We start from the raw sequence: 20,305 nt of genomic DNA, 5'->3' as shown, positions 1-20,305 counted from the left end.
TAAGTAGGAGTTCTTATTGTGGCTCAGAGGTAATGAGCCTGACTAGTATCCATGAGGATGCAGGTTCGATTAATGGCCCCGCTTAGTGGGTTAATGATTCAGTATTGCCATGAGCTGGGGTGTTGGCTGCAGATGTGGCAGAGGCCGGCAGCTGCAGCTCCAACTCTACTCCTATCCTGGGGGGTCCATATGCCATGGGTGTGGCCCTAAAATGAAGACAAATAAATAAAAAGAAAGAAAGAAAAGTTAAGTAACATGCCATCCTGACATGATACAATTTTCTTAAGTTGCGTATTAGAAAGGTAGGTGTCTCACAGACGCCCAAGTATTTTTAAAGTAGGAAAAAATGATATGGGCCGTGGAAGAATTTTTTGTGCTCTTGTTGAGGCACGTCTTCAGAATTATAGACCTTCTCTTGCTTACCTTATGCCTGTTCTCTATGTGTTTTTCCATATTTATTAAACACCTTGATATGAAAATGATATTTGAAAATTTTCATGCCACATCAATGATTCCAAATCACTGCTCCTATGTGTGATTTCTTCATCAGCATTCCTTGGCTTCCTGTAAGGAAGTAGTGGAACATTTTTTGGACGCTGGCTCTCTACTTTACTCCAAAGGTGGCTTCTTCTATCCTCGTGCATCAGGGCCACCTTCTCCTCCCATGAATGTTTTCCCAAACACATTATTATGTCTCGAGGTGAGTGAACTGTTTTACTTTTGCTAGATTTTATAGCTTTTTTTTTTTTTTGGTTTACTATCTAAAGGTTTTTACGTTGTCAAAACGATGCTTGAAAACGTAAATAATATTTCAAGATTTACATAGTTTCTTCTCCAGCTCCACAACCACGAATTCTACTTTCAGAGAACACCAACGTCAAGACTTTTGGCTGCTTTTACTGCCATGTGCCCTTATAATTCCAAACATGTGGTGTTACTGTTCAGTTTCTTACTATGAGACTATTAATTTCCAGCAAAAGAAAGTAGAATTTAACTCTCTTGTGCCATAAAGTTCCTAACAAACATGCAAAAAAAAAAAAAGAAAGAAAGAAAAGAAAAGAAAACTAGCACACATTTTCCCTTCCCTCTGCTCTCACAACAGTTATATACCATAGTGGTTAATGCCCTTTATTTTTATGTCTACATGTGTAAAGCTGCACCGTATAATTACAGTGCATTATAATTTCCGTATAATTATAATTTCCTCTGCGCTATTTTATTTACAATGAAAATTCTCTTATTTTAAATTTTCTTTGCTTTTATGAATGTATAACTACATGTCACATATGTTCTACTAAATACAATCATCTCCAAATATTGTTATGCATTCAAGTAAATCTGCAAAGCGGAAGCAATCATCCTTGGCAGGTGCCTTCTAGACCTGATGCACCTGTGATGTGTAGAATCTTTAGTCAAATCTGTTCCAATAACTAATTTACCTTGATCTCTCATGCATTTCCTTTGTTTTGAAGATTCTCTGGCTTTGTCTATTTTGGTTTATCTTTCCATGTAATGGATTATAGCCTCTAGGAGGTTCCTAAGGCAGGTCAGAGCAAGTGTACATTTTGTAAACTTTCATTTATAAAAATTCTTTCAGTCTTTTTCTAACAATTATGGTGTAACTGATAGCCAACTAGCCTCTTGCTGTAAATATCTAAACAACTGAATAAAATATATGAGGCAAATGTCTTTGGACACTGAATAACAGTAAGGCAGGCCTGTAAGATTAAGATAAATACACGACATAAGCCCCTGAAAAATTTCCCTGAATTTCTGTGCATTTTTTCCCCAGCAGATTAGAGCAGAATAACTGAAGTGGAAGAACAAAGCTCGGAGTTGAGGTTTCTGGATTTTGAGATAGAGGGTATATATGGCAGAAGGAAACTCTGTAGAGAAAGACACCCATAAATCTGCAAGGAGTCTTCTAAGATGTTTTACTACATTTTAAATTATACACGCACAGGTTAAGTCTTAGCAAAATCTGGCAAAGAGCCCACATGAGTAGCTCTGAATTGAACAGATTTTGGTGATGACTCCGTACTGTGATACACAGGAGTCAGAGTAGAGAGAACGTGTTGAATGGGAGCATCTAGACCTCTCAACTGACTCCTCAGAAAAATCAGACCTTAAGAGTTCCCTTATCCTTGGAGTAAGGTCAACCTTATGCCCACTCTAATGAAACCAGCCTTGAAGGGATAGAGCTGATACACAAGGAGCTTAAATAAATGCCATAAAAAACTTCAACATCCAAAGGAAGACAACACAATCCAGACTCTCAACAATGTAGCATTATTGTAGCCTCCTACTTACTGTTTGAAACACAGTAATCAATTACAAAGCAGGAGAATAAAGGGGGAAAATACAATAGATAATGACCCTAATGCCATTTGCAGCAACATGGATGGACCCGTGTGGAACTATGTGATTCCCTGGGGCATCTCCTGACACTCACCTCCCTGGTTGTATTGCGAAGGGATATACACAGCAACCCAGCCTGAGAAGGGCATGATCACCAAGGACTCAGTTCAAGAATGGAAGTTTGGATTATACCATTAAATAAGCCACTGAGACCTACAGAGGTGACAGCTGGGGTTTAGGGAAATTTAGGGGAGATAATGGAAGGTGGAGAGAATGAGTATCTGAGACCAAATGCCACAACAGGAACCCTGGAGGATCTGGTCTCCAAACCTGAGTTGAGAAATAGATCTGTGTGGCACAAGGGTAGACTCTAGAGGCCCTGTCAATTAAATCACTCAGTCCTCCCCAGCAGGGAGCATGCTTGGCTGAAGACCAAAACTACTGCTGTAGCCTCCATCATCTTTGTGCCCAGGCCACACTTCCCCTCGGCTTCTCCCTGACAGTAATTGAGAATAGTAAGGTACCAACACAGAGTCATTTCCAAAGGACTTAGACCTTTCCCAACAGATGACTTTGATTAAAAAATCCATCATAGCCTGGCTGAAGCTTTCTGGGAATTATGACACCATCCAAAATTCTTCCTGTTCAATTCCTTATTCTTACCTCTCTTCTTCAAAGATACATGACTCATATCATGATCCAAATATACCTGCTTCCTCTTGTCTCTATGTCTTTACCCTTCACAGGAATTTCCTGCAATGCACTCCTTGCATATCCAATCCTGTCCTGGGATTTGCTGTTCAGTAGACCCAAACTAATATGGAACGCCAGGTGATAGCCATGTATCTCTTAGCTGTGGGTTGTTGTGTTTATTTCTTTCAGGATTTATTCAAGATCCTTCCAAGATATGCCCAAGAACGTCGCTTGATACTGAATTTATTTTTCTCTGTTACCTTCGCAGCCTCACCTTCTCCTGATGACCATGATAAATTATTACACACAGGATTATAACTCTTTGTCTTATCTACTTGTCCCTTGGTACAAAGAACCCAAAAATGCCCGGAGAGCAGACAGAGATAACAGTGTATTTGGGCAGAAGCACTCCTAACGCAGGAAACAGCTTCTCCAACCTCACAGAAACTCGTAGGGTTAACAATCCCAAATTCTTAAGTGGATCAAAACAGGTGATAGTAAATGGAACCATTATCCCACTATCCCTTGGTTTTCAGACTCAGATGCTATGTCTTTAAAATGATTGACAGTTCAGAGTGTGTACCGTATCCTAGAGGATGGACCTTTCAATGTAGATTCTAATCTCTAAGCTAGCAACTAACACATACATTCAACAGGCCAATCTATCACTCCGTTGGTTTGCCGGCTTAATGGTCTAGGACGTAACCAGGGAACCTCATGGAAAGGAGCCCATTGGTGTACAGTGGGCACCTACTGCTATAAAATCAGTTCCTTGGTTCTATACGATATTGTGCCAAGTTCCGTGTCATGTACTAATTGTGCAGTAAATCTTGTAATACTGGCAATGAGAAGAGTCTGTTCCATGTTGCTTAGGTTTTGGTGATTTGCTGGCCATCTTTGGCTGGAAGGAGAAGCATCAGCCTGATCTCCGCCTTCATCTTCACATGGTGCTTTTTGTATATCTGTCCTTCAAATGGTCTTTTTTTAAAATAAGGACCACAGTCAGATTAAGCCCCCCCCCCCACTCCAGGAAGACTTAACTTTAACTTAAAGAATTACATCTGCAATGACTCTATTTCCAAATAAGGTCATATTCTGAGGTACGAAAGGTTGAGTCTTCAACCCATGAATGGGAGTGTGTGTGGACTCAACTCAACTGATACTGACTACGCCCAAAATTTCAGTCATAGTTGAAGGCAAGGTAATTTAGAGTCAGGCAAAGATTCTGAGGGTAAACCTCTCACAATCCTACTTCTGGTTCTGGAACTTTTATAAGGAGACGTTTCAGAAAAACTAGGAAGGTATCTGTGAAATGGGAAGATGTGAAATAAGAGAAACAATGGACCCAAAACAGGAGACTCGTATGTCCTGCCAGACACGTGAGAAGCAACCAGTTCAGATTGGAGCTACAGAATAAAGGCTCCTGGGACAGAGATCTCCTGGGGAGTGGGGTGGGGAGGAAGTAATTAAATTTGTATCTGTTGGGATATTTCACACTGTACATTTCTGAAAAGATAACCCAAACTATCTTACTCCTTACAGAGAATCTATTGGCTCTTACAACAATAGAGAAGTCGGTCTGACTTTGTATAAGTTGTTTGAATAACTAAACTGTGTCACTGGGACCAAGTTTGATTCGCTATTTGCTGTGGAGATTCTGTGTCTTATCTTGATCCTAAAGTTAGCTTAACTTCATGGATCCAAGATATGCTTTGGCAGTTCTCAAGACCAGATACCTTATAGTTTAAATTCACAGGGGAAGAAATATGCTTAAGCAAACTTCTTAAGATTAATTCTGACTACGTGTAAAGACTGAACCAAAGGAATACTTCATTGCAAAGACACAGGAAAACAAAATTTGTGAAAGTGCAGGAAATAACTTTAATGTTCACAGAGAATAATGAAAAAGACTGATAAGGTTAGATGAAAGATATTAATTCTAATACTCTGTATTCAGTGGTTTGTTTCTTAATCTGAAATATTGCCTGAGGGAGATTCCTATAAGCTCCAACTGTGTGTTAATGGATCTAATTATTTCACTCTAAAAGATAATATTCTAATAAAAGCCATATAATATGTATATGATTGACTTTAAATTAGAAAATATTTAATATTCTTAGAGATCTTAGAAGATAAAAAGGCTATAGAATTGGTAGGGATTGGTAAGTGATTCCTCAATCAGGTTTGCATGAATAATATCTACAGAACTGTTCTTGTGAGCTAAAGTCTAAAATAATAATAATAATAATAATAATAATAATAATAGTAAAATGAACTCTAATTGACCACTTACTATGTACAAAATATTGTTCTAAATGCACAAAAATTTTTTAACTTATTCTCAAATTGACTCAATGAAGACGGCAGTATTTTGAGTTCCTTCTTATTACTAAGGAAACTGAGGCACAGAAATATTTAAGTCAAAGTGACCTGGCTAGTATGTGACAGAGCCATGACTTAGACACCAGCGTTCTGAATCCGGGACTGAAATTGAGGCACTGAAATTAGAGCGAAATTCATCGCAGGGTATTTGAATTGTGTACATGTCAAATTGTGGTGGTGGTGGTAGGGAACTGATGTACGGAAAACAGTATGGAGAAAGCATCATGAATCCGTGTCCTTAAGACTCATCCGGGACACTCAAAGCAGTTATAAAAAAGCTGGAGAAACTGTCAGTGAAGAGAAATAGTGAAACTTACAGCAAAAGAAAAAAGTCTTTCATACTCATTACAATATCTGAATTTAAATTAGCTAGTGTGTTCTTTATGCAGGAGGTCAGTAACCCATATGGGCCACAGAGTCACATTCACGTGAAGATACAGTATCTCTGCTTTCACATAGTTCAAGTGCAGATGCCATCACTGTGTTTTATCGCCCTCCTTTTTCACTTTTATTTACATCACTTCTGTTTGCTTCTATATCTCTTGGGCTTTTCTGTTTCTGAAGTAGAATCTGGATGTTTATGAGCCGTCCCTGAGGACTCAATCTTAGAACTCTGTGTAAAGTTGGGATTAAAATGGGGTATAGTCTCAAAAATATCCCTTAGGTGCTAGACACAATATAAATGCACCTTCCGTGCACTGCTCAGAAAGAGGAATCGTGTTGAGCGGCTTGGTGCCGTGCACAAGTCTCTTCCATACGCTTGGAAGAAAGAGCTGAGTTAGCTACTGATTTCTGCTCAGAGGTGGGCCGGCAAATGGAGAGACACATGAGCAGAGCAGGCTGAGAATGGACCGTGTGGCCAGCCTGCATCAGGTAGAAAACAAATTTTGTTTTTAAAAGGTTATTAGATTATCCTTGAAACTGTTCGGAAAGATCCAGTGTTTAACGATTGCACTGGATCAAGGACACTTCTCTGGCAGGAGGAAGGAATGAAGCCAGTGGAGCCCCGTTGCTGTGGGTGGGCTCCCAGTATTGCTGCAGAATAAGCAATAGGGACTCTCCAGCCTCGGCCTTGGCCATAATCTTTCTACTAGACAGTGGTGGGGTTTTTAAAATAATTTTATTATTATTATTATTTTAGGGCCACACCTGTGGCATATGGAAGTTCCCAGGCTAGGGGTTGAATCAGAGCTGCAGCTGCCAGCCTACGTCCCAACCATGTCAATGCCAGATCCAAGCCCCCCTCTGTGAGCTACACCACAGCTCACAGCAACACCTGATCTGCAACCCACTGATCAAGGCCAGGATTTGAACCCACATCCTCACGGACACTAGTCAGGCTTTTAACCCATTGAGCCACAATGGTAACACCAGACAGTGGTATTTTAAATGTCCAGGGTGTCTATGTTTTTACAGAATACAGATACGAGTCAGTGCATTTTGCAGGACTTGCTCTCTCTCTGCTGGACTGAGTTCACAAAAGATGGAGAGGTTGTTTTGTTTTTTGTTTTTTGTTTTTTCCCACCCTGATATGTTTTCCATATTGAAAAAGAAAGAATTATGAATAAGAAAGTGAAGCTATGAAAAGGAAAAAGGGAAACCTCTGTTGTATTTTGAATTACAAGTGCTGTACAATACACCCCTGGGTAAATTTCTTTACCCCATTCTGAGTAGCTTGATTCCTTTTTCAAAATTTTGAAAGCACTTCCCAAGTACCTTTCTCCATTCCCTTTATTTATTTTGTCAATTTCATTTTTTTAATTGACATATAGCTGATTTACAATGTTGTGTTAGTTTCCGGTGTATAGCAGAGTCAATTCTATTGTGTGTGTTATGTGCATGTGTGTGTATGTATAATGAATTTATATTTGTGTGTGTGTGTACGTATGTATTCTTATTCAGATTTTTTCCCATATAGGTTATTACAAAATATTGCATATATTTCATTGTGTCATAGAGTAGGTCCTTGTTGTTTATCTATTTTATATATAGTAGTGTTATATGCTACTCTCGACTCCCTTTAGATCATTACAGAAGTAGATTCTTTACTGAGACACTACTACCCAGTGTGCTACAGAAAATACCTCCCCAAATACAAACCATTAGAGGCTTTCAGACTTTTCCACCCAGTTGCAGTGTATGAATCTGGTAGGAGGAGTAAGCTCAACAACAATGGTACAATTAACAAGTGTTCTGAAAATACCTGATATGCTGTGGAGCATGAACAAAAGAGTGTAAATAAGACTTCTTGCTGCAGCTTAGTGAGAACCCGACATAATGTTTGTGAGGATGCAGGTTCAATCCCTGGCATCGCTCAGTGGATTAGGGATCCAGCATTGCTGCAAGCTGCAGCCTAGGTCACAGATGTGGCTCAGATCCACTGTTGCCATGGCTGTTGCAAACTCTGGCAGCTGCAGCTCCAATTCAACGCCTAGCCAGGAACTTTCATATGCCATACGTGCAGCCATAAATACTTTTTTGAAAAAAAAAAAAAAAAGAGTGTAAATAGCATTAGACTTCTCTCCTTTTCCCTTTTCCAACTTATGCTCCGTGCAGTCTGTAAGTCAGGAACAGTGGCCATTTCTGCTCCTGGCCAGGAATCTCAAGGGGCCATCACTTGTTTGAGAGCATACGGTTGTGTCTCTTCTAATCTGAAATCATGTCTGTGAGAGGCTACTGGGCCTGGGTCAGAGTTTCTGCATATGTATCTCTGTCAGCGAATAATGAGGAGTCAAAGAATTCAGGTTTTGATTGTGTGAATTCCTATACACCTGGGTCTGTGATTTATTTTCCTAAAAGAGTGCTTGAAGAATTTTTAACTGCCTCTGTCCTGTATTAACTCGGTCTCATGGGTAGTCTTGATATTTCCAGTGTCACTCACCAGAGAGAATTTCCCAAAGTAGAATCAGATCTAATTCTCTTTCAAAGTGAGTGACAGGCTCTAATTATAAGAAATCTGAATTGAGCTTGTTGCAAGCCTTTATACTTGGAGTCAGAATTCAATCAACAGGCAGAATAGAAGCTCTGAACATGACTTTGAGCTGGTCTATCAAATGGCTGTAGGGATGGAATATGTCCTTCAGTAACAGGCCTACTTGTGTAGTAAACACGACGTCAACTCTATGCTGAAACAAAAGCTAGCAATCGACATACCAGATCCTTTCCGTCTGATTTCTCTCTGTCTCTGTCTCGTTTCCACCTACAGGAGCACAAGAACTGGCTTCACTTCATTTGACCAGTAACAGGATGACAGATCACAACAGGAGCGTTTTCCACCCAACCACGTTTTTCCTTGTTGGAATCCCAGGTCTGGAAGAGGGCCATGCCTGGATCTCCCTGCCTTTCTGCTCCGTCTACCTCGTGGCTTTACTGGGCAACGCCACAATCCTGCTAGTCATCAAGACGCAGCAGGCCCTCCGGGAACCCATGTTCTACTTTCTGGCCATCCTTTCAACAGTTGACTTGGCCCTTTCAACAACCTCCGTACCCCGCATGCTGGCTATCTTCTGGCTGGATGCTCATGAGATTCGCTTTGGAGCTTGTGTGGCCCAGATGTTCCTGCTCCATACTTTCACTGGCATGGAGGCCGAAGTCTTACTGGCCATGGCCTTCGACCGCTACGTGGCCATCTGTGCCCCACTCCGCTACACCACCATCCTGACACCCCGAGGGCTGGTGGGCATCAGTTTGTGCATTGTGGTCCGTCCAGTTCTGCTTACACTTCCCATGATCTATCTCATCCACCGCCTACCATTTTGTCAGGCTCACGTAATACCGCATTCCTACTGCGAGCACATGGGCATCGCCAAACTGTCCTGTGGAAACATCCGTATCAACGGTATCTATGGGCTTTTCGTTGTTTCCTTCTTTGTCCTGAACCTAGTCCTTGTCGGCATCTCCTACGTGCACATTCTCCGTGCGGTCTTCCGCCTCCCCTCCCAAGAAGCTCGGCTGAAGGCCCTAAGCACGTGCGGTTCTCATGTTGGGGTCATCTGTGTTTTCTATATCCCCTCGGTCTTCTCTTTCCTCACGCACCGATTTGGACACAACGTACCGCGCTATATTCACATTCTGGTTGCCAACCTCTATTTGGTGGTCCCACCCTCCCTCAACCCCATCATTTATGGGGTGCGGACCAAACAGATACGAGAGCCAGTGCTCCGTGTCTTTGTTAAAAAATAAGAGACCTACTACATTCTTTTACTAAGGATTTTGATTTCTCTAGGAAATTTGTGTGTTCTTGACTTAAGTTTCTCCTGGTCTTAACCTATTGCTTCCAGGTTGCAATACAAGTTGATTTTTTTTCCTAACTGCTGATTAATGGATTCCAAGATCTTTGAAACTTCATTGGATCTCTAGTTCAAAGGCTAATGGGCTGTCCTGAAAGGGAGCTGAGTGGCCTCTATTTGCAGGTCATCATGCAGAGTTTTTGATAGTGTTCAGACCAGTTCTTTTTCAGGGAAATAATTTTACAGTGGGTCTTTTTTTGCTCTGTAATTAGAGAAATGTGGTACCGGAAATTTGACTCTGTATCCTGTATCCAGTCATTCCACTCATTCATTCAGGCTTTCATTTTTTATTCATTTAATTTACACTTATTTTGTGTTTACTGTAAGTCTTGAGTGGTTCTAATCTCTAGGGAGGAATCAAAGCACCAAACTGAAAGGAATGTCTGTTCTTACAGAGCTTGCATTCTATTGCACCCTTTAAAAAAAAGCCAGGTTCATGAATGCAAAAAAAAAAAAAAAAAATGCCAAATCTGTAGCCTGAGGTGGAGGGGTCCACCAAGCATGTAAGATTCAGTAACATGATAGCCACAAAGAATATAAACTTTTAAAACTCATTCTCACTAATACAGTCAGTGCTGTATTACTGATTTTCTCTTTCTCCTCAGGCCTGTAACTTAAACGTGGTCTTGTAATTGAATCATGCATAGTATTTCTACCTATGGGATGCATGCTGGCCTTGCCTAACATTTTATTGTTTTGTTCTTTCTGTCTACACTTGACCTTAAAATAATCCATACTCACATCTAAGACCTCTCATCCTAAACCCATGATCTGTCTCTAACTTCTTCACTGACATTACTGTTCAAACCATCAAACCAGCCCATTCATGGTCACGTTTTATGAGTCCAAGGGCTCTCGACTGATTCGAGAGTAAGATTTCCCAAAGACCAAGCAATGATCTTTTGTACCATTACAGCTGTCACTTTACTTTTCCATCTTAAAAAATAATTATTTCCTCTTTTTTGGACTTTTTAAAATAAAACGAAATTAAAAATATAATAAATATCTTTGTTCCTACACCTCATGAATTAATGACTTTTAATATGGCCCTCATCTCAAAGATAATGCTTAATAAAAATAAAGGCAAAATAAAACTTGAAATCATCTTTAACTCTGTTCCAATACAGTTTCTCTCCTATTTTTCTAGAGGCAAAATATATCATGTGGTTTTCGACATGACAGTACATAAATTTTTAGGTCTACAACCAATCACAGTATTTAGTTACATCGCTTTATCTAGGTTATTTTGCTTTTGATAACATTTATTTTATTTATATGTTCATCTATTAATATATATTGATATTATTTTTTCAACTAGAAATATTCCATATTTCCTTTAATTTTTTTCTTGGTTATGTTTTTAGATCATTTACCCCAATTTTATACTTTAAGATAGAATTATTGGATAGCAGGAGTATATTCAATTAGAATATATTTCTCCTTTCCTGTTCTTTGATCACTTTTTTAAATTCATATTTTCCAATACTTTTTTCTAAATTTCATGCTTTCCCAATTTAACTTTGTTTCCTAACACTGGTTATGCATTTGTTTTTTAATTACACTAATTTATAGCTATCCTACTATGAACAACATGAAAATTTTAGTATGCTTTTTTCTGTTTTTCTTGTCTATTTATATCACATAAGTTAGAATTGTGTGAAATTATGTTTCCAGGTTTTTTTTTAAAAAAACTTTTTAAATGACCATTTTTATTGGGTGACATACATTTAATAATTTATTTTTGCAAGAAATATTCATGAATATTTTCTTGCTCTGGTTTTCGCAATCTTTATAGAGAATCTATTTGTTATTTCTTAGCCAACCATTGCTGCTAGCCACACCCTCACCTGCTCTGATAATAATTATATTTTTATGTTTATGTATGTTCTCATTTGCCTCATGTTTGACTGCTAAAAATTTCATATAATTTTGAAACAAAGTTTTATTCTATTAGTATTTTAAAAAATTAATTAGTAAACTTTTTATGTCAACTAATGCTGTTAGTGAAGCATATGATGACAATATTTTATTTTCTCTTTTGAGAAAATTATTTTTTCTATGTTCTTTGGGAAGAACATGTTAATTTTCATGCTCTGAAATTTCATTACATTAAGTCTACATTTATAATTTTTTAAAGGTCATGTTCAATATACATAGTTGGTCCTTATATTTTTTATTGATTTTGTCTTTTTTTTTTTTAGGGCCACACCCACGGCATGTGCAGGTTCCCAGGTTAGGGGTCTAATCAGAGCTATGGCTGCCGGCCTATGCCAGAGCCACAGCAATGCCACATCCGAGCCGCATCTGTGACCTACACCGAAGCTCATGGCAATGCCGGATCCTTAACCCACTTATCGAGGTCAGGGATCGAACCCACAACCTAGCTGGATTCATTTCTGCTGTGCCATGAAGGGAACTCTGGTCCTTATATTTTTCATAAGACTACATAGAGAAACTATCTGCTTATTACTTCTGGGAAGTTCTTGGGCCAGGGGTCGAACAGGTGACATAGCAGCAATCCAGGCTGCTGCAGTCACAATGCTGGATCCCTAACTCACTGTGCCCCAAGTGAACTACCATCTACCTATTCCTAAAAACTCACATTTTTTATTTAAAGAAGTTTCCATTCTAGTCTTAAGTTCTTTAACATGAATTTTTTTGACACTTAAATTTTCTATGTTCAATCCTTCTCATAAGAAAAAAACCTTGTGCTTTCCATGATTGTAATTCCCTCTCTCTCTTTCTATCTCTTCTCTCTCTCATGCCTTTAAAGCCTTAGCCACATGCTTATTTAAACCTGAAGTGGTTTATTTTGTCCTCTTTAGCACAGTGTCTTACTATATTGTTAGCTCACTTTGAAAATGTCATAGATAATCTGAATGTTTGGTGACTGCAGCGAGTTTTTCTTCGTTGTTGCGATTTTCTTCTAAACGCTTCAAGGACCAGCTTTTGCAGGTTGGGTTCTTAGAAAACGCACTGTGACATGGAGATCTGCATGTAGGAAACTTACCTGGATGCTGCGGTAGGCAGAAGAAGTGCCCCGAAGGTGTCCGTGTCCTCAGCTTGAGAGTTTGCGAGTATGTTAAGTATTATGGCCAAGAAGAATGAAGGTTGCATATGGAATTAATGTGGTTCATCAGATGACCTTAAGATAGCAAGAGTATTCTGGGTCTGGGCTATCTAGGTGGGTCCACAGTAATCGCAAGAGGCCTTAAAAGTGGACAATGCAGTCAGAAGAGTTAGAATCAGAGAAGATGTGATGACAAAAGCGAGGTCAGAGTAATCTTGTGTGAGAAGGATTCAACCTTTCTTTGCTGGACCTGGAAGTGGAGAAGAAAGCCATGAACTAAGAAATGTGGGCAACGGCCTATAGAAGCTGAAAAAGGCAAGAAAACACACTCTTCCCCAGTGTCTCCAGAGAGAAATGCAGACGTGCCGACACCTGGATTTCAGCTCGTGAAAAATGCATCTGTTTTCCAATGGAACTGTAAGATAATAAATTTGTATTGCTTTAAGGCACTAAGTTTCTGGTGATTTGAAACATCGGCATTAGAAAATGAACATAGCCTTGCTCTCAAGATCAAAATGTGGGTGGAGGTGTATGTAAAAGAAGGAGACAATGATTGGTGATAAAGGGGCAAAAAAGGCATGAGCCAGACGTCTCTACAGGGAGCTCTTGAGCTGGAATAGCCCTGCACAGCGGTCCTGGATTGGGGTGAACTGAGCGAGCTTCTGTACCACTTCATCAGCTAGTCACTTCAAGGACTGTCTTGGGAGAGAGATTTGATCTTACACTAGGAGCGTTTCCTTAGGCAAGAGAAGAACCAAAGAGGGAGTCAACTCTCAGTCACAATCCCACGAGTGGGAAGAATGAGTATTTGAAATCTGGAAAGGGGACACGGCTGATAGATACACCATGGTATCTCCACAAAACCCAACGAGGGTGGGGGATTTGCTTAGTGGACACACTATTAGACAGCTCTACCTAGTCTTTAAGAATCTGTTCTGTGTTCTTTCCTCCCTCCGGCTTGAAAACCTCAAGACACAAAAAAAACATTACCATCCCTCCCTGACTTGGGAATGTAACTTCCCCTCGTGTTGGCAGGTATGTTCTAGGTCTTGTATTCCTGTCTATGAATGACTGTTTCTAGTGAAGTTTTACTTATGATTCACTTATTTGTAATATAAATCTTAAATTAAAATTTCAATAAAAATTAAAAAAATTTAATATATATTTTGATATATCTAGAACTTTTGGGGGAATGAAAATAGTTATATAGACTGCCATCTTTTTTTTTTTTTTGTCTTTTTGTCTTTTGAGGTCCTCTCCTGCAGCATGTGGAGGTTCCCAGGCTAGGGGTCTCATCGGAGCTGTAGCCACCGGCCTATGCCAGAGCCACAGCAATGCGGGATCCGAGCCGCGTCTGCAACCAACACCACAGCTCACGGCAATGCTGGATCTTTAACCCACTGAGGGAGGCCAGGGATCGAACCTGCAACCTCATGGTTCCTAGTCGAATTCGTTAACCACTGAGCCACGTCGGGAACTCCTATAGACTGCCATCTTGACAACAGAAACTATCAAATTATTTTTTTAAAGCATGAGAAAACAATTTTTAGCATGTTCTACTTGATAATAGATCTGAGTAAAATGATTTATTTAGTAAATATTTATTTTTAATTGTTTGTATTGTTAAAGTGTTGTATGGTCGTTATTTAAACATTTTAAACTCCGTGCATTAGAATGAGAGGCAATAATGTATCTGTATTGCAGTGACCCCAAAACATTTTGCTAGTTCAAAACATGTTGTTTTGTATGACTGACTTCTATTACTGGAATTATATCACATACTATTTTACATATTTTGATAGATACACTTATAAAGAAAAGTGTGTACATTATGTGTAGACTCTTAATACTGTTTTTCTTGGAAACAATACTTTTGAGTAGATATATGGTTATGAATATTTAACTATTTTATTTCTAAAATCATTAAGAACAGTAATAGAATTTTTGTGCACAAAGCTCATCCTATGTTTTAAATAGAGAACACAGTTATTCAAAATTTCCACTGATCTTCCTATCTTTATTTGGATCCACTTAACATTTGTCAGACTCCATTAGCCGGTAGTAGTCCTTCAGCATTTTCTATAGCACAGGTTGCCTAGCACTGAAATCTGTTGGATTTGGTTTATATCAACCTATCTGTATAGATAATTCAAGAAGAAAGATAAAACCTGAATAGATATTTTCAATATAAATACATTGAACTGGTCATCAACTATTTCCCACAATGAAAATTCCAGGTCCAGATGGCGTCACTGGTGAGTTCTACTCTGTGTAGGCCTGGGTCTCTAAGGTTTTCTCTTCTGCAATTTTAAAAATATTAAAGTTTTACATTTATGTTATGACCCACATTGGCTTAAGCTTCCTGTATAATATTTAAGGTTTAAAGTTAATTTTTCTGCCTACAGATGCCATAGTGCTCCTGGAACATTTGTTGAAAGGCTATCCTTCTTCCATTGCTTTGCTTTTGCATCTTTGTCAATTATTTCAGCTTATTTATATAGATCTACTTGTGAGTTATCTGCCCTGTTTCATCGATCTTTGTATTTATCCTTCCACTAATAGCTTATTGTCTAATTCCTGCAGGTATGTAGTTAAGCTCAACATCAGGTAAACTGATTCCTCCTACTTTTTTATTTTGTCAAAATGTTTTAGTTGTATAAAGACCTGAATCTTTCTATACAAAATGTACAATAATCTTGTCAATATCTACAAAAACATCCCTGCTTATTTTTTTGATAAAAATTAAAATATAGTTCAGTTTGGGGAGAATTTATATCTTTACTACGTTGAAAATTCCATTTATTAACACAACCGCCTTATGTGGGAGATGACATATGGGGGAGTTCCTGTTGTGGCTCAGCAGTAACGAACCCTACTGATATCCATGGGGACGCTGATTTGATCCCTGGCCTTGCTCAGTGGGATAAGGATCTGCCATTGCTGCAAACTTTGGTGTAGGTCACAGACATGGCTTAGATCTGTCGTTGCTGTGGTGTAGGTCAGCAGCTACAGTTCTGATTTGAGCCCTGGCCTGGAGCTTCCATATGCCATGGGTGCGGTCCTAAAAAGACACAGGAAAAAAAACAGACAACCTATGTGGCCCAAGAGCATGCTCCCCACTGGTCACCAGAGATGCTCTCCACTGGTTACCAGAGCATGCTCCCCTCTAGCCACACCCCCTGTGTGGGTGGTGCGCATGGGCATGTTTCTGTTGTGGGGGGCTTCAGTCGACAGGGCTAGCTCCCTAACTCTTTGGAGGTGCTGTCCTGGCTCGTGGGGGGTTGCAGGCCTGCTGAGGTTGGGATAGACCCTTTGATTGATTGGCTCTCTGACCAGGCACACCACATGGGGGCTATGGGCAGGATGATATGTGGGGTAGGATCCCCACGCAGCTGGTAGTGTGGCCAGAGACATGTGGCTGTTTGAGGCTTATGGGGAGACAGGGCAAGCCCCTGGCACTAACAGGCTACAGCAAGCATTCCAGAATGTTGCCTGCCGATGCCTTGGTCATTACCATAGGATGAGTTCCTAAGAATGGCTGCTGTGAACTCCTCTGTCCCAGGGCAGGCCCAGTTGCCTGGGACACGGAGAACACGAGATTTTGTGCATGCCTTTTAAGAGCAGAGTCGTCCTCTTTCCGACAGCCCTCTACTTCTCCCAAAGTTAAGCCCCTCTGGTGTTCAAAGCCAGACTTTCTAGCGGCTCCTCTTCAGTGTAGAACTCCTGGGTTGGGAGCCCAGTGTGGTTTAGACCCCTCATTCCTTGGGGAGGACCCACTGAGGTTGTGATACCCCTCCTGTTTGTCATCTCCTCCCCTCCTACTCATCTTACTGTGGCTCTTTTTTTTTTTTTTTTTTTTTAATCTTTAGTTGTGGAAAATACTTTCTGCTCATCTTCAGGTCATTCTCATAAATAGCAGCTCTGCAAGAAGTTGTAATTTTGGTATGCCCATGGGAGGAGGTGAGCTCAGAGTCTTCCCACTTTGCCATTTCAGCCACACCTTCTGTTTCAAGGGAATTTTAATAGATTTTTATTCCTGCTGCAAAATCTTTGTCAGATAAACCTAATATTTGAGTAGTAGCATCTATCTGTACGTAAGTAATACAACTTGGAAGAATACAAACCATCATAGAGATTCAACCTCAGTAATATACTTTACTGAATAAGGATTAAGAAAAATGAGGTCTAAGTCAGCACAAGATAAATGAGAAGAATCAAAGTACACTTGGTAATGAGATAGTCGCATGTTACTGAGTTCACAAGAATACAAATATGCATAGTGGATACCACACACACACACAGACATAGATATACGTGTGTACGTGTGTGTGTGTGACCTCCCAGAAAATGTAATATTCAATACATGCATTCAAAAATATATTGAATATACATATTTGAATATAATGCATACATATGCACGTGTATATACATTTAACATACACATGTAAGTATTTGATATGTATGAACTCTTAAATTTCCAGAGATTCAACTTTAAGGTTTGTGTGATATAAATGGAAAGACAAGAACCAAAAGAAGGATTTAACTTCATGCCTTGTAGCCTATGCTTTATATCTTACTTACACTGATGATGCTTCTTAAGTATTATCAAAGATGTCAGCTTAAGGATGCAGCAAAGAGGTAATAATTATTCCATCTGAAATTATTCTAGTGAGAATAAGAAATATGTATACATTTGACCAAAAACTAAGGAGAAATGTTTAACGTAAATGAGAAGGTTTAGAGCAATGTCATAGACTTAGCAGCATGAAAGATTTCCTAGCATGGTTTACACAGGTCAAAGGTTTATGAAGAGGGTGCGGTGAGCACAACTTCATTTTAAGAAACCACTTAAAGTGTGGAAGGTATTGTACGAAGTGGCTGACATTCACCACTTAACCTACTCTTCAAAATACCCTATGCTGCTGGCACTATGATCGTCTCTAATTTTCCAGCTGAAGAAACTGAGGCAGAAATAATCAGTAAGTCACTCGTGGTAATAGAGCCAGGACATGGGGAATCCAGCATTTGAACTCAGTCAGACTAATTCTGGGGTGGCCTATTTTTACCACTGAATCCCTCTGACCTCTGTAATATAGATATGGGTAACTGTCAAAGGGTTAGACTAGGAGGAAAAATCATAAACAGAGGAAAGTGGGACCAACCACTCATGCATTGGAATCTCTACAGTTGAGCATCTGAGGAACCTAAAATCTCTGGTCAGGGAAGGGGGATGGGGTAGCGGAGGCTAAAAATAGGGTCTCCTATGCTAGGTTATTATGTCTGAACTTAGGCTACGGATCAAGGATTATTTTATCTAGGAAACAGCAACTCATGAATTGACTGCAAAATCTTACCTGCGGGGTAATAAAAATGTTTCCCTCTATGCCATATGTAAATAATATTTGTGTTTTTGCTCCACATTTATAATTTTCTCTATACAAATTCTATCCACATTATTTTCTCTTCAGCTTCTGTTTTTCTAAATCAGTCTAAGAGTTCTGTAGGCAATCTCAGAGGCTTTAATCCCATGGCACCGTTTATAACAGAAAACTGAATTAACTCATTTTTTTCCCAAGGCTCTAAGTGGCTAGAACCTTAATATAAAACTACTCTCTTTGGACTGTATAAAAAAACAGATGTAGAACTTTACTGCTTGAAATTTCTTTTGCATCTCTATACTCCGGTGGAAGAATGAAGCATCACATGTGAATTTTCTTTTGACTTAGGTATGTGCTGTAGTCAAATGAAACAGACATGATCAGAGGTGGCTGAGAACTACTACCTTGATATGATCTGCACGATGCAGTCGTCCAATTTCCAAATTGAATGGTGGGGGAAAACCTTACAAGTTTTCAATGGAGATGGGTTATCTAAAGATATATAGAAGATTCAGGGCATTTGAAATTTATTTACAAAATGGTTATATGGTTGGTTAATAAAGCAGAATTTCTATTTCAGCTACAGGTCATAGGGATGGAATGCAATGGACTTAATGAAGCATGGGGAAACTCAAAGGTGAGCAGTGGCATGTTACTGAGAATTTATTTCCAGAGATGAACCCAAGGAAGGCATCGCAATGTCTAGAAAGCTTGCTCTTGGCCAGTACCCTGCCAGCGACCAAGGGCAATTACTTGGAGGTTTTAGTTTTTAAAAAAACACAAATAAAGGCATAATTGCAAAATATAGCTCCCTCTCTCTCTCTCTCTCTCACACACACACACACTCCCCAACTTCAGAATGTATATAACGTGTATTTTATTTTTTCAACCTGATATATCTCCTATGGAAATATGGACTCATTCATATTTTATCAAAAGATAAAAACAGACGTCTATGCTACTTTATCTGACCTTGAACCAGTCTGTTTCAAGTTGATACCCAGAGAAAGTGCCTTACTTCATTGTTTGAGTTTATGAAGCTGGTGCCTGATTGCTTCTCCATCATGTAGAAGGCATTGCCAAAACACTCTTCTTTAGACAATTACAGAAAGTACCTCTCTCTCCCATTAGACTTTGTTACTCCAGACAGTTTTGTGATGCTCAAAATCACCATCCCCAGCTCCATGATGACTCGAAGGCTTCTAGGTTTCCCTCTACCCACATGTCCAGTGTCTTAATCAGGCAGAAGTGAACCTAGCGCATGCGAGTGAAATTAGAAGCTCTTCTCAGAGGAACTGGTGTAGAGTGGAGAGTGAACGAAGAAGGTTTCAAGTACCCTGGAAACCACCACAGTCGCAGCATTCTAAAATGAGCCACTGTGAAATTCCATTTCCTGTATGTCTGGAAAATACAGACATCAGGGAAAACTCACAGGGGTCTATTACTATCTTTGTGTATTATTGTTCCTTCTGGATTCTTTCAAGTACAGCGGTGTGAGACCAGCCTGTATCTGCTCTGGGGCAGGCATCCCAGAATTTTATGTAGTTTTGTTTGCGACAATGTGTATCTCTGATATTGTGTTGCTGTCTTTTTGACAGGACACTAGATTTGATCTTGGTATTTTCTCTAAGTCAATAAATGATGAATGCATCATTAGTGAATTTCTGCATTGTCTAATTATGGAAATGTCTTGTACATTTTTACCTGTGGCTTTACTTTCTCATCTGCCTTTCTTCTTTTGAGTTATGTCCGCATTTCCATACATGTATCCTTGATGTTTCAAGTGTCCCTCTTCAGACAGGGACTTCACAAAAGGTGTGAGGGTTACTGAATCACTCTATACTTAATGCTATGTCCTATGTCTTATAATTCTTCCACGGGCTTGCTGATAAACCTTACATGTTAAAATACAGAATTAAATCTGTATAAATATTATGTTCTTTGAGACTGGACCACATGAATGACTATGCCTCAATTTAGAATTCTTAAAAAAATTTCATAGGTCCTTACAAACAGCAAACTTCTTCATTTTCACTACATATTGAAACACTAAGCTAGACACCCTCATAACCATTTCTTATTGACATATTTTTTTATTCCTTCTAGGAGCAACAGCTTCTCTTGCTCTGTTATTT

The 20,305-nt window shown here is 39.3% G+C and overlaps 1 protein-coding gene across 1 annotated transcript; it reads left to right on the top strand.

The window, feature by feature from the left end:
- The first annotated feature begins 8,625 nt into the window (after positions 1-8,625).
- LOC125111555 (olfactory receptor 52J3) lies at positions 8,626-9,615 on the top strand. Its single transcript, XM_047753524.1, has one exon. It carries the CDS (start codon positions 8,680-8,682, stop codon positions 9,613-9,615), a length of 936 nt encoding a protein of 311 aa, XP_047609480.1. The 5' UTR covers positions 8,626-8,679.
- Positions 9,616-20,305: the final 10,690 nt, after the last annotated feature.

The sequence above is a fragment of the Phacochoerus africanus genome, chromosome 11 (genome assembly GCF_016906955.1).
Source record: "Phacochoerus africanus isolate WHEZ1 chromosome 11, ROS_Pafr_v1, whole genome shotgun sequence".
Taxonomy (NCBI): Eukaryota; Metazoa; Chordata; class Mammalia; order Artiodactyla; family Suidae; genus Phacochoerus; species Phacochoerus africanus.
The sequence above is the reverse complement of the archived record's forward strand: the minus strand, read 5'-3'. Positions and strand labels throughout refer to the sequence as shown.